The sequence below is a fragment of the Phycodurus eques genome, chromosome 1 (genome assembly GCF_024500275.1).
Source record: "Phycodurus eques isolate BA_2022a chromosome 1, UOR_Pequ_1.1, whole genome shotgun sequence".
Classification (NCBI taxonomy): domain Eukaryota; kingdom Metazoa; phylum Chordata; class Actinopteri; order Syngnathiformes; family Syngnathidae; genus Phycodurus; species Phycodurus eques.
The window spans coordinates 7,182,638-7,197,867 of record NC_084525.1 but is presented as its reverse complement, the minus strand read 5'-3'; the positions used below and the strand labels follow the sequence as shown (position 1 = coordinate 7,197,867).

The 15,230-nt window shown below is 41.6% G+C and overlaps 1 protein-coding gene across 1 annotated transcript in view; it reads left to right on the top strand.

Moving 5' to 3' along the window:
* The window catches only part of LOC133401175 (chemokine-like protein TAFA-1), a 34,950-nt gene extending 20,474 nt beyond the window's left edge, over nt 1-14,476 (top strand). Inside the window, exons 3-6 of the mRNA XM_061673853.1 lie at nt 7,173-7,313; nt 11,341-11,465; nt 11,612-11,701; nt 13,688-14,476. Of these exons, the coding sequence (XP_061529837.1) occupies nt 7,173-7,313; nt 11,341-11,465; nt 11,612-11,647 (302 nt within the window). The 3' untranslated portion in view covers nt 11,648-11,701; nt 13,688-14,476. The remainder of the gene's footprint in view (nt 1-7,172; nt 7,314-11,340; nt 11,466-11,611; nt 11,702-13,687) is intronic.
* Nucleotides 14,477-15,230: the final 754 nt, after the last annotated feature.

The window sequence follows — 15,230 nt, the reverse complement described above, 5'->3', positions numbered from 1 at the left end:
AGTTCTTCAAAAAGAGGCATCAAACCGCTTCTTGCCACTCCCAGTTGAAGTTTACGGTCAAATAAAAAAAAGAGAATTACACCTTCTGTATTTAAAACAAACACATAGCTTTGCTTTAGGTAAGTCTGTTTAGCTTAACGCTAACAAATAATGCAAAACGCCATACACGGGCCAACAAATGTCACTGGTGTCATGGTGTTGTAACCCTCTAAGCAATGGATATTTGAACACAAATGGGCAAAGCATACATCTTAACAGATAACAACACTCACAGGCATATATTCTTGATTCTCATTAAAGAATGACTAATATTATCTTAAAAAACACATTACAAAACATTTTGATGGGTGTTTGGGGGGCTGGAACAGATTAACGGTATTTCCATTCATTTCAATGGGATGCGTGGATTTCAGATTCAAGCGTTTTTGAGTTACGAGTGTGGTCACAGAACGAATTCAACGAGTCCCCTATCTCAAGGCACCACTGTACGGAAGACATGCAGTCATATAGAGTTGCTTTATATTGTCACTGTCACTGCTTTACATTGCATTTGAGATTGCTGCCAATCACTGGTACCAAACGCCCGGGCTGAGCGGCAGGTCCCTGAGGCTTTTCATTTAGTACATGGAATGAACAGTCAGTGCTGCCCACTCACTAATTAAATCCACACTTGGAATGTGAAGTTTTAATCAACGATCCATACTGTATGATGTGATGCCCTATATATAATGTGGTCAGGCAGTGTCTTCAGTTTGTAGGAGGAGTGCTACTATTCAAATTTTTGAATATATTTTATGAAGCGTATTTTACGCTTCATAATGCGCCATTATAATGGGAGACAGGTCTGGACTCTAAAAATGCTGCAAAAAAATGACACGATCCAAAGAACAGTATTGACATTGTAGGAAGTGATTTAAGGAACATGACCAACGATGATGCAACAGATTCAGAGAAGCTACAATGGCCTTTTTTCTGAGAATTGTTTGATGATGTCCACTTCATAATATATATGTAATGCGTTTTGTAAGCCTAAAAAAAAAATACAGTGTCTGGGGTTTCAAGAATTTTTGATTGATTTATTTATTTTCTCCTTACAAATACTATGTAAGTTAATGAGAGACGGAAACTTCATTTGTGTGCAGAGAAGATTTTTTTTTTTCATTGTGCCAAGTAAAAAAATAGATTAGGTATTATACATTGACAGTAAAAAAATATCCATCCATCCATTTTCTCAGTTTTTCTCACTACCCAATATGAAGTTAACTCACTGTTTTGCTAAGGCAGCTTTCAAAGACAAAGGCCACAAAGTACTTTACAATCAGAATCAGAATCATCTTTATTTGCCAAGTATATTCCAAAAAACACACAAGGAATTTGTCTCCGGTAGTTGGAGCCGCTCTCGTACGACAACAGACAGTCAATTGACAGAGAACACTTTTGAGACATAAAGACATTGACAAAAACAGTCACTAAGCAATAAGGGTTGCTTGTTATCTGGTGATGTCGGTACATCCATCCATTTTCTGAGCCGCTTCTCCTCACGAGGGTCGCGGGCGTGCTGGAGCCTATCCCAGCTGTCATCGGGCAGGAGGCGGGGTACACCCTAAACTGGTTGCCAGCCAATCGCAGGGCACATACAAACAGACAACCATTCACACTCACAGTCACGCCTACGGGCAATTTAGAGTCTCCAATTTATGCATGTTTTTGGGATGTGGGAGGAAACCGGAGTGCCCGGAGAAAACCCACGCAGGCACGGGGAGAACATGCCATCTCCACACACTCGGGGCCGGGGATTGAACCCGGGTCCTCAGAACTGTGAGGCTGACGCTCTAACCAGTCGTGCAACGTGCCGCCAGTAAAAAAAAAAATATATATATATATTTTTTTTTTACTTTTGTACTCGTATATTTCAGAGTCTGTACTTGAATTACTTTTGATAAAGTACAGGAGTTGAAGAAATACTTCTAATTTAAACTGAGTCTTTTTTTGAAAAGCATCTGTACTTCAACTTCAGTGTGATACTTTTATCACTGCTGCTGATTGTCCTTTACTCATCATTCATCTCAGGTGCATTGTTTGGGCAACACAAGTGTTCTGTGTTTGTAACCATGTGTGCAGAAAACAGTGTTTCACTTAAACACTGACTGATTTTTATGAAGTGAATTTGCACAATGCACATCCCTTTGTGCATATTGTGCCTGAGGGCTTTTTTAAACACACAAACAAACAACACTGTTACATCTTGATGTGCAGCCGTAACAAAACTGCCACATTGTGATGAATTAAAGGAACACAACAAAAGGCAAGAACTACTGTACGTCTGACACAAATCGAGACGTCACGATAAGAGCCTGGAACTATTTTAAGTCCCCCCCCCCCCCCTCCCCCCCAAACAGTTGCTATATGATCTATGTAATGAGACACAAAGCAATTCGCAAACTACAAAAACGCTTGGACTTAGAACCCATGTCACAATCAAAGGAGGTAATGAATACTTTGATGTGAAAGTGTGCAATTATATTTTTCTGATGTTGGGAAAATCTGCTCGCTGCTCCGAATTAAAACAGATGCAGTGGGAATGTTTAAATGGATTACATCAGCGCTTAAGCATCAAAGTTGATTCTTTGACCTCAGTAAGAGCAGATGAGACACATCTTGCTATAAAGTCTTGTCGTGGTTTATATTATATATATATTTGCCTTCCATTTCATTCATTTACAACTTAAATTACTCCACTAAGATGCAGCTAAGTAAACATAAATGGTCCAAGTTATTTCAATCACAACAAGATTTAGTTACAGCTATGGAGCTTCACATTTTGAGATATAAAGTATGAAAGGGCAATTTATTTTCGTAAGCGTAAACGCTTGTCTCTCAGCAATTGCTAAATAAATTGCTTGACTCGGGGAATATATATTCATTTGCATCACTATATTACTGGTGGAACTGTAAGTGTGCATGCATGTGTGTGTATAATTTTGTTTTCTTCTAATTTTTTTTTCTTAAACTACGTACATCTTGGTTTATCATTTTAAGTCAGTCTATGAAAGTTGGTCTTATTGTACAGTAACAGCTTCAAATTCATATCCTCTATTTCCGACCTTGGCTTGGAATAAGGAGACATTCTGTTTCATCATGAAACAATGTTTATTTCCACACACGGAAGACCCTATAGATTCAGAGATTTATTTTTAAATACATTATACATGTTTGAAGATAATTGCTTCAAACGTTTGCAAAGACCGACTATTTAGGACTCAATTGTGAAAATGTAGCATTAAACTGTTTTTCACCATTTCAGTTTTTCCATATTTTTGGGGCATGGCTAAAACAGGACCCAACAACACACTTGGCATTAAACTTGAGCGGCTTTATTTGCATCAGCAGTTATCCGGCGCAATTGTGATGTGTAGTTAGTTAGCTAGCTAATGCTAACGCCCCGAAAATGCATCTTCAGTTTCTATACAATATTAAGGAAAGATTTTAAAAATTAGCAGTGTTGTTAACAACACTCTTTTCTGTGGTGAGACATTTACAAGACATACAGTAATTACAGACTTTTAATTATTTTGTCTGTCTTGACTCCTGTTTCTTCTGACCATGTCGTTGTCACTTAAAGGGCCAATATGCAGTTTTCAAACTGCTAGCAATATTTGAATGTAACCCCATTTCAGTCTTCCCCTGCCCCTGCCACCTCGCATCTCTGCCCAAAGAAACGCCACCAGCTCAATAAACTTGGACAACAAAATATAACCAGGAAGAGACCGGCCTCACAGTGCCCCTCGGTCTTCTCCGTCGGCCATGCGAGCTCGTCGACAGCCCGCTGGATTTGGCCTGGAGGAAGGGACCACTGCGTTCCGCTCGCCTGGGCTGCCGCAGAGTTCACCTCAGGGTCGACCGTGGGCGTGCAAGATCAAACAAAATGTTACCAGTTTCATGTTGTATTTTTTTGGAATGTATAATCAATTAAAAATATAAAATAGAGGATCGACTTACCTGACGACTTTGTGAGAATGGTAATGTGATGCACGCAGTGGTTTTCAGAGCTCAGCAATGCAGCCGTCTGCCTATAGGACCCACACATCCGTTATTCTGTAGATGTGTACCATTGTTTTGAAATAGAGAGCTAATACCTTCTTTTTTGTTGATAACTTGACTTAAATAACCCGGGCAAGCAACGATAATAGTCTACACTGCAGAGGCTGTCGTGCATCTGTGTGAGCCGTGGGTGTGTGCAAATGATTGACAGACTATTTGGTCATGCCTCATGTCGCTACACTCTCTGATTGGTTATTCATGTCCTGTCGTGCCAAGTTTTAAAATAACTATTAAAGTTAAATAAGACTCATTCGACGGGACCAGAGAAGGGTGTTTTTTTTTTTTAAGTAATTTTAATAATATTCTACAGTCAGGTCATAGAGACAGTTTTAACATATATGACAAAAAGTGTTTGTTTTTTTAACTGCAAATTGTAGCTTGATGACAACTGTCATTTTTCTAATTACATTTACACTATATTGTAGTATACAGTATATAATGTCATGGGAGTAATACAAAATATTTAAGCTCAAATTTAAATTTAAGATCAAACTAGGGCACAGAAAACTGACTGCAACCGCATACATTTTGATATTTTCCTACCACTCTACTAGATTGCGCAGAATATAAGAAACAAGGCAAATAGCAAACTAGCCCAGAAAAACAAGACTACATCTGCAGCACATGATTTTTTCAGAACTGAAAATGAAACGGAGGCACAGCTTGTATCCGGTAGCCTCCTTACCTGGCAGGTTCTCGCCTCAGCGTAATGAAGATGACTGCGCCAGAAACAGAGCAACTCCAGTTGAGACCTTTTGCACCAACTCTGACCTAACGCGTGAAAATGACTGTGAGACGGCGTCAATCAAAATGTTCCTGGAGAGACAACACACACGCACGCACGCATACGCACACACATACACGCACACACACACTGTGAAGACAATTATAATTTTGTATAACTCAACCCTCACTTGTCCACCACCTGCCAAGCTTTTTGTCCTCCTTCCTCAATGGCTGAACGAAATAGTATAAATGCTGGAGATACCATACTGATTAGCATTACTGTTTGATTTTAATGTATTCTACGGTGTTGATGACTTCCAAATATAGAGTTATCTTTGCTCCGTTTGCTACTGACAAGCAGTGCAAGTTAATTCTGTTGAGCCGTGTGTTTTTTAATAGATCAAAGAAGAAATCTGGGGCTGTCTTCTGCAATTACGGCAATGCATTAAGAAGAACAAACCCCTGTGGGCTGTTGTTTTCAAATGATGCCCCACTGCTTCCACTGGTACATCACGATTAATGTTGCACATGCATGCCCTTTTGTTGAATGCATCAGACAGCCAGAAAAATTCTCCCAGACCGGCTCCAAGAATTAAACCCAGTGGCATCTTTTCCCCACTCTCTCCACATCACAGAGTAAATGTAAACCGGTAAATTTATTATTTTATGGTAAATAATTTCTTTTTTTTAATCACAGCTTACTCGCAAAAAAAAAAAGAATGTGTCTGGCTGTCAGCCAACACCTATTAAAGTGTATCAGAATTTGTAGTCAGTTCACTTTTTAACTTCCAGGAGCTGACACCCAAACAAGTGTCTTATTTTTGGCAGGCATATGATCTGAAGCTGTTTTCTTACGGCTTGCTTCCAGTATAGCAAACTAAAAGTATATTGTACAGTAGAGAAATAGCAAGCCTGTATCTTGCCTGTGTACAAATGTCCACTCACCAGGAAAAAATAACTCCTCCAATTAGCCACGTGAAGTCCATCCTAATGGGACGATAAGTGTGGGGAATGAGTAAATGAAGTGCATGAAAGTCGAGTGATCTACTTTCATCCTGGGGGTCAAGTGGGGCTGTGTTGACTAATCCCCACAGGAGCTCACATGATGGCACAATTATGTCAACGCAAAACCATTTGGTGTTAAAAATTAAAGCTACATTTTGGGCTGGCTTGGGTTTTGTGGCTTGTAAAAATATTCTTGTAATATTTCTCCCTGCTACAGAACAAATTCATATATTTATTGAGATATTTTATGAGATATTTTTATGTCAAAGCCAAAAGCTTAGCAGAACTGCAGTATTAGTGAATCCACAGTTTAGCGTAAGTGGAAAATGTGAAAAATGGTGGTGCAAATGGCGTAATCTGTCTCCTTTAATGCAAGACTACCACCAAGTATGGGTAACATGTATACACTGGATGTATGTGTTTGATACAGCTTTGCCCTGTGACTGATGATGAGTCCAAGGACAAAATCAGCTCAGAGTGTCTCCAGCTTTCATGTGACCCTGAACAGGATAAGCACTATAGGGAACGGATGAATGCATCAACCTGGCGGAATGAATACATAAGATTATGACTGATCACGGCGTTCGCTGCAAAATCTTCCACATCTGAAACGACTCACGAAAGGAAATATTCAAATATAGCAGGGAAATCCTTGCAAACTAGGGCACATTTCCCGAAGCGGGAGCTCATTGTTGAACATCTTTTTACTGCCAATATACTAGCTACACCTTTTGGCCCCCTAACCTCTTTCTCCTCACAGCCCCCTTGATCTTGTGTCACACTGGCGGCTGTAATTGTCACATGGTCCTTTTGTTGCGCTACTTTCATGAGTGGAGAGTCTCAACACAGTGGGTGGCAGTCGAGGTCCACTCGGTCCAGGCTTCCCATCCTTTGGGGTGCAGCTCACAGCTGTGTGATAATTGCACGACGGCGCCAGTGTTCATATTCATGAAGACCCTGACGCAGACTTCTTCTCCCACTAATAGAAGGATTATTATTTTTCTGTATGCTCTCACATGTCTCTTCATCATCACAACAATAAGATGCAGGGGCTTCGACTCCTCAAAGAGTGTACGGCACAGACTTATTATTCATGTTAACAGTGATATTTTGTAGGTTTCTTGAATTTAAGCAGTTGATATAAATGATTAACGTTTTGTCGGGGAATATCGTGTGTGCCACCATTTTACCTGGATGGTGCAATCTCCAACATGAGGAGAAATATGATTAAATGGATGATTAAAAAAGAAACCCAAACAGAGGGGCTCTCAGTAAGTAGGATGTTGTTTTATTTCACCCCTGAGATGCTGATTTAATGTATTGTTGTTTTTTCTTATCAGAGGGGGGCACGTGTGAAGTAATTGCTGCTCACAGATGCTGTAATAAGAATCGTATTGAGGAGCGCTCACAAACAGTCAAGTGTTCTTGCCTCCCGGGTAAGGTGGCTGGAACCACCAGAAACAGACCTTCATGTGTTGATGGTGAGTACAGTGTTACACTGATACAACATGGAATTGTAACGGCTGACATTAAACCATTTCGTTGGCTGAAGTGGATAGAATTCACAGCATTCTTTCTTTCTTTGCAATGTATTTTCTTTTTTTTTCTTTACATATATATTTTGCAACGAAAGTAACCTGTCTCTGGGTGGCACGATGGAGCATTTGTGGCTAGCGCATTTGCTTCACAGTTGAGGGTTTGAGGTCAGAATCTCAACTCAGGCCTTTCTGTGTGTGTGGTTTTGTTCAAGGAACGTATGTATTTTGAAAACAGGAATTCTCCTGCTACATAAACAAAACTAATTCAGCCACCCGTGTTTTTAGTGCCAGTCTTGTTTGGCATATGTATTTAATAGTATTACAAAAAGTGAAATCCTACTAGGGAATGAACAAATATAGATTTTCTGCAGTCGACTATATTGTGATAGAAGTCGAGTCATTGATGACGTCATTTATATTTTTTCAGCGCGTTACAGTGGTTCCCCAACCGGTTTCACGTAAAGAAAGGCATAGAAATTAATAAAAAATACCAATATTTAAAAATACAACTCACCATTACGGTGATTTTAGTATTTGTATTAGTGAGAGTTCTGCGGATATTTAATCTCATCTTGTGTTCCATACAGAAGACTTTGGACTGCCCCGCCTGCTGACGTCGCCGGACTATAACGCTCCGTGAAGCAGCGAAATGTCAGCCAACAAGGCGACTCAGTCTTCGTACGTGACTCAGACAGTACGAAAATGAGATGCTGGTGGATGAGAACAGCGTGCCGAGCCCTGCTAGTTGCGGCTAGTCCGATCGCTGCTAGTCTGAAAAGATTCATAACGGCAGAGACATAACGGGACAAACATTGCGGAATGACGGCAGCCGTGCAAAGTGAAACTTTCCTTGCCAAAATGTTACGTCTAATAATGGACAGACAACTATGGGCTAACAAAAGCTGTTGTTTGCTACAACCCCAACACACAGTAGCAACACTCGTGTCGCTTTAGGAAACTGCTGTCATTGCAGACATCGGAGGCAGGCTCCAGAAATAAAGCATTAGTCTGTTTCACTGTTTTTATTTCACTTGTGTTTTTATTGAATTCCAGCATACACTTGCTACCGGTCTCATTTTGGTTCAAATATTTCCCATTTGCTTGTAGCATCAATACGGCCATATACTGTACACTGACATCAATGTCATAAAGTGTTGGTAGTGTTTTGTAGCAAACAACTTCTATGATAAATAAAGTTATTCTTAGAACATACATCTGGGCATTAATTATTTGGGAAAACGAAGATGGAGTTTAACTTTACGGCACGAATATTTTAAGACTAGCAGGGATCAGAATAGCCAAAGCAAGCAAGTCTAACCGCTATTCTCAACAATAACCATCTTATTTTCGTACTCTCTGACCTGCGCACATGTATGACGACAGTGTGGCCTTGTTGGCTGGACGTGTTGCTGTGCCACAGAGGATTGTAGTCTGGCGACAGCAGCAGACAGGTGAGTCGACAGTCCTCTGTAAATTAGTCAACTAGACGGGATGCAAAAAACGTCCATCCATCCATCCATCCATCCATTTTCTACCGCTTATCCGAGGTTAGGGTCGCGGGGGCAGTAGCTTTAGCAGGGACGTCCAGACTTCCCTCTCCCCAGCCACTTCATCCAGCTCTTCCGGGGGGATCCCGAGGCGTTCCCAGGCCAGCCGAAGGATGCAGTCTCGCCAGCGTGTCCTGGGTTGTCCCCGGGGTCTCCTCCCGGTGGGACGTGCCCGGAACACCTCACCAGGGAGGCATCCGAATCAGATGCCCCAGCCACCTCATCTGGCTCCTCTCGTACTCGGAGGAGCAGCGGCTCTACTCTGAGATCCTCCCGGATGACCGAGCTTCTCAGCCTATCTATAAGGGAGAGCCCGGACACCCTGCGGAGGAAACTCATTTCGGCCGCTTGTATCCGGGATCTTGTTCTTTCGGTCAGCTCATGACAATAGGTGAGGGTAGGAACGTAGATCAACCGGTAAATTGAGAGCTTTGCCTTTCGGCTTAGCTCCTTCTTTACCACAACGGACCGATACAAAGTCCACATCACTGCAGACGCTGCACCGATCCATCCGCCTGTCGATCTCCCGTTCCGTTCTTCCCTCACTCTTGAACAAGACCCCAAGATACTTGAACTCCTCCACTTGGGGCAGGATCTCATCCCCGACCTGGAGAGAGCACGCCACCCTTTTCCGACTGAGGACCATGCTCTCAGATTTGGAAGTGCTGATTCTCATCCCAGCCGCTTCACACTCGGTTGCGAACCGCTCCAGTAAGAGTTGGAGATCACAGCTTGATGAAGCCAACAGAACCACATCATCTGCAAAACGCAGAGATGCAATACTGAGGCCACCAAACCAGACCCCCGCTATGCCTCGGCTGCGCCTTGAAATTCTGTCCATAAAAGTTATGAACAGAATGGGTGACAAAGGGCAGCCTTGGGGGAGTCCAACCCTCACCGGAAACGAGTCCGATTTACTGCCGGATATGCGGACCAAACTCTGACTCCAGTCGGACAGGGACCGAACAGCCCGTATCAGGGGGTTCGGTACCCCATACCACCTTCTTAAAAAGGGGACCCCTACCCCAGTCTGCCAATCCAGAGGCACTGTCCCTGATGTCCACGCGATGTTGCAGAGGCGTGTCAATCAGGACAGCCCCACAACATCCAGAGCCTTTAGGAACTCCGGAAGAATCTCATCCAGCCCCGGGGCCTTGCCACCGAGGAGCTTTTTAACCACCTCGGTGACCTCAACGCCAGAGATAGGAGAGCCTGCCTCAGAGAACCCAGACTCTGCTTCCTCATGGGAAGGCGTGTCGGTGGAATTGAGGAGGTCTTGGAAGTATTCTCTCCTCCCACTCACAACGTCCAGAGTCGAGGTCAGCACCGCCCCATCCCTACTATACACAGTGTTGATGGTGCACTGCTTCCCCCTCCTGAGACGCCGGATGGTGCACCAGAATTTCCTCGAAGTCTTTCTCCACAGCCTCACCGAACTCCTCTCATACCCGGGTTTTTTGCTTCAGCGACCACGAAAGCTGCATTCCGCTTGGCCAGCCGGTACCCATCAGCTGCCTCAGGAGTCCCAAAGGCCAAAAAGGCCCGATTCGACTCCTTCTTGCAAAAACTTGATTAGCGATTAGTCGACTTCAAGCGTTAAATGTTAATGCGAAGTCATAAAGTTGACTCATCAACTCGTCGAATAACACCTAACACCTACGACCTAACACCCAGGATTAGAACACTTAAATCCTACTAGACAATACTGCTTTGTACTTTGTAAAATATATGGAGATTTATTTTGGCCTGTCTCGCTCAGGCAACGCCTTGTCCCGATGTCACATATGACAGACCCCGAGACCCCGCTGCCATGTGTTGCGCACCATGGGCAAGAGTAGAAAAACAACAATAAGTGAGAAACATTGAATGAGTAGCTTGTAGATGTACAATGGCGCTTTACATGCTTTGTCAAATGTCTGCTACACAATCCACACACAAAAAGTGCACACTGTCAATTACAAAACCTCTCACCTGGATCTTTCATCTTTAATCACTTTTTCAAATATTCCTTCAAGCTCCAAGATGGCTGCTGCAATGGTAAATCTGTCAATCTCCGCTTTGACAGACTCTTACCAATGCACATTATGAACCATTTACCATCTACTTGCCCTGTATTTAAGGCAATTTTCTCCTTAAATGGTGCAAAGGTGGGCCAGATTATACTCGCATTTTGCACTCATTCCATGAAAAGAATCGCAATCAACCTTCCACCCATTTAGCTGCATGTATTCAAGAAATGATATAAAAGGTACTGTGGAAAAAGAAAAGAAAAAAGTATGTGCAGTACAAGAAAAATGACTGGCCAGGTTACGTACTGCCAGCTTGGGCGAAAGAAACTTTCATTTTAAGGTGTCTGGCTTGAGTTGGATTTGCAGTTTGTTAGACACCTCCATTACAGTCTCTCTTGTCTTTGCTGCCTGTAGCATCCATCGTAATTGGGAAGTGGTGGTGTGAGATGGAGCCTTGCCTGGAGGGAGAAGAATGCAAGACGCTCCCTGACAACTCAGGCTGGATGTGCTATGCAGGCAACAAGATCAAAACCACGAGGGTAAGATAACCTCGCTTGACCGTACGAAACAAGACGTTAAGGCAGAGAAATGTACCGCAGCAAGAAAAATGCTTTAGCATTGAATTGTACCTGTGGATATCACAGTTAAACAAACACTGGTATCTCCTTCCCCTCCCCCCATCCAGAACACTCAGCCATACACAACGTCATCTACATACTGAAGCTTTGCAAGGGGCTTGCGATTGAACATCTTTGGTGCAAAGGTTGAAGTGCAGGTAATTTTTGATACCAAAAAGAATTGTATTACTGTATTTTGTTATGAATATACACTCACTGGCTTTTACATTTGATACAATAAGATCCAGTAGCAATCTCAATATGTGTGCCTTTACACAGATACTGTAATAATACAGTGACGCCTTGAGATACGAGTGGCATGACTAACGAGTTTCAAACCATTTTTTTGCTTTGACGAAAATTAGAGATACAAGCTCTGTTTGGTGGCAGTGAAGTCGACTCACTACACAAGCAGCAGTTTTGCACATCGTATTTATATATCCTTATGTCTGTATTATACTGGGCGGCACAGTGGCCGACTGGTTAGCACATCTGCCTCATAGGTCTGAGGAACGGGGTTCAAATCGTGGCCCCGCCTGTGTGGAATTTGCATGTTCTCCCCTTGCCTGTGTGGGTTTTCTCCGGGTACTCCGGTTTCCTCCCACATCCCAAAAACATACATGGTAGGTTGATTGAAGACTCTAAATTGCCCGTAGGTATGAATGTGAGTGCGAATGGTTGTTTGTTTCTATCTGCCCTGCGATTGGCTGGCGACCGGTTCAGGGTGTACCCTGCCTCCCACTCAAAGATAGCTGGGATAGACTCCAGCAGCCCGCGACCCTAGTGAGGTTAAGCGGCATTTGAGCTTAATGGCATTTTCATTCATTTCAATGGGAAAAGAATATTGAAGATTCGAGTTACGAACATGTTATGGAACAAATAATTAAACTTGTATCTAAAGGCACCATTGTATTCTGTTTTAATTGACACTGTCAGAGGTATTACTTTAACATTATGTATTGTATATTGCTGGCGTCGGGCCAAATTTGGTCAATTTCATATTTTTTCACAAATCAATACTATTGGTCAAGTCCCCACGTCGGTATGTTATTTTTTGTCAAAATTATTGACCGATGTAAAGTTTATCTCTTTGACGATGGAATGTTAATTGTTCAACAAACATTCTGTTTGTGTGTGTGTGTGGTGGCGGGAGGTACGGAGACTCCGCCCAACGCCAGCGTTATTGTTGCGCCTATAGTTTGCAGTGTGCACTGTGGAATGGTGCTTCATAATACATGGTCGTTTATCATAATATTGGATACAGCATGTAATTTCGTAGGTAAACAAAACATTTAAAAGATCTCTCAGTATGATGGGGTGCAGTTGTACAACGCTGCAAACTACAACTACAATAAGAAAAATACTGTTCCATAATTGTCTTTCAAATCGATCATTATTATCTCAGTAAGGTAGACCTGACAGCTGTATCTAATAAAGTGGCCAGTAATTGCATAGTCATATGCCGTACCACAATTCCAGAGGTGGGTAGTAACATGCTATATTTACTTCATTACATTAACTTATGTAACTTTTTGGAAAGATTGTACTTGTCAGAGTAGTTTTAATGCAACGTGATTCTTACTTTTACTTGAGTATTTGACATTGACATTCATATTGATTAAATAATAAATCACAAGTTACTTACCAGTTACTTGATACTTGAGTAGTTTTCCACTGAGTACTTACTTACTCTTACACAAGTAATTATTTGGAGGACTGCAGTACTTTTTTTTTTTTTTACTTTTACTTAAGTCATATTATTCTAAAGTAAAGGTACGCTTACTTGAATAGAATTTTTTTTCTAGTCTGCCCACCTTGCATAATTCGAACTGCTACAATGCGGGGTCCCAGTAAGCAAACGCTTCATTTAAAATGTCAACAAGCAAAGCACTGAAATGCAGCCATCAAACAATCTGACTGAGATGTCCTGGTCCAGGTCCTGTTTTAAATGGACCTGATCATGGATTATAATTCATTATAATTAATTATCATGCAGTAAAAAAAAAAATCTTCCTTTGATAATGATTAATGGGGAAAGGTGACCAGTAGAGGGCAGCAGACCAGGGCCTTGCTTCACAGGGACTCCCATAATGAGATTGCCCTATTATAATCATTCAAATAAGTGTTATTCTTCCTCCTTTCAGCACTATCGAAGGACCAAGCAGCAAGCATCCAACAAACTTTCTGTTGCTTTAAGACATGAAAACCTCTCAGATTTGAGTGTAAAAAGTTGTAGAATACATAATGCAGATCCCGCTCAAGGCTGCTGACTATACGGATGCTCTGGGCTGCCTGCGGGATCATCATCAACATCATCTTCATAACCTTGTTACAAATATAATTTCATCACTTTTTCAAAACTTTGAGATGGGACGTCAAATCAGGAGATCGTCTCGAGTTCTTCCTGAGACATCAGTCGACAGGCGTCTACTACGAACCCCGGGGCCAGAGAGGAGACAGTAAATGAGTTGACAGCCCTCAGGGTTTTCTTTTTTAAAACACTGTGTGAGGAAAAAAATATATATTGTACATAAACTTTTTGTCTTTTATTGTGTACGAGAGTTTTATTTCTGGTGGAGCCCTGAATGCAGCTAAAAGTGTGAAGAGCTTAAAAGAAATAATTGAATCGATGTTTCAAGAGGGAGATGTATAACAAGTTAAACCTGTGTGTCTTGATGCTGTACAGTTGAACATTTGTTACTCTGGTCCCTGTACGCCTTTGACCACTTCTTCAACAGCTTTACCAGTCCAACTTGGTAACGTGTCAGAGACCCTGATAATGATCTTGACTTGCCAAACATGTGGTACCAGTAGGTTGTTTTTCGATACTTGAAATGCCTTATTTGTGTCAAATCATTCAAACGATGATATTGTACATATCAAGCCATATGTTGATTTGTGATGAATTGTCATTAAAGTCATTGTTCCTGTAAGATGAACACCAGTGTATCTTTGCATGTGATTGGTCTTGCAGACTTCTCATAAAAGATGAATAAGTAATAACTGGAACTGATGCTTTACAGAAATAGTTTGACATTTGGCTTTTTCGCCCCCCCTCTCGCTTTCCTGCCAGAAAATGCTGCAGATGAGAGGCTTGATATGGGTAATGCTCAGCTCGGCTTAACAAGTAAGACGTAAGCAGGGGGAAATTGCAAGCGAGGCTCACGGACAAGAGTTGCAAAATGCTTGCCTTATATTTGCTCCTTCAATTCAAAACCTTTTTAAAATGTATTTTATTTTTTTGAAGCACTATCCTTCTAGAGCAGGGTTCACCAACCTTTTTCAAGCTGAGAGCTACTTCTCGGGTACTGATAATTGCGATGAGCTACCACTATGATACACACTTCTGGAATAAATAAAATTGCTCACATTATCTTTAATTATCTGGTATTAGCTCATTAACTGCCAGCTGCTTTCAAAGTTCCCCATATTGGCAGCCATTTTAGAGCATTTTGTCTGATCTTCCAAGACCCATAAAATATTGTGTTCCGTCACAATGTAACCACCACATGAAAGAATAAACTCTCTTTCACCAGAAAAAAAAAACATTTCTATTTTTTTTTTTACAGTTTTTTTAGTAATCATCAGGAGGAAACTTTTTGGTTTAAACAAAAACAGCACTTTCTGACCAAAAATCAAACAAAACGATTTTTATGTGCAAGGAAACATGTCAAGCAGAACAGTGAC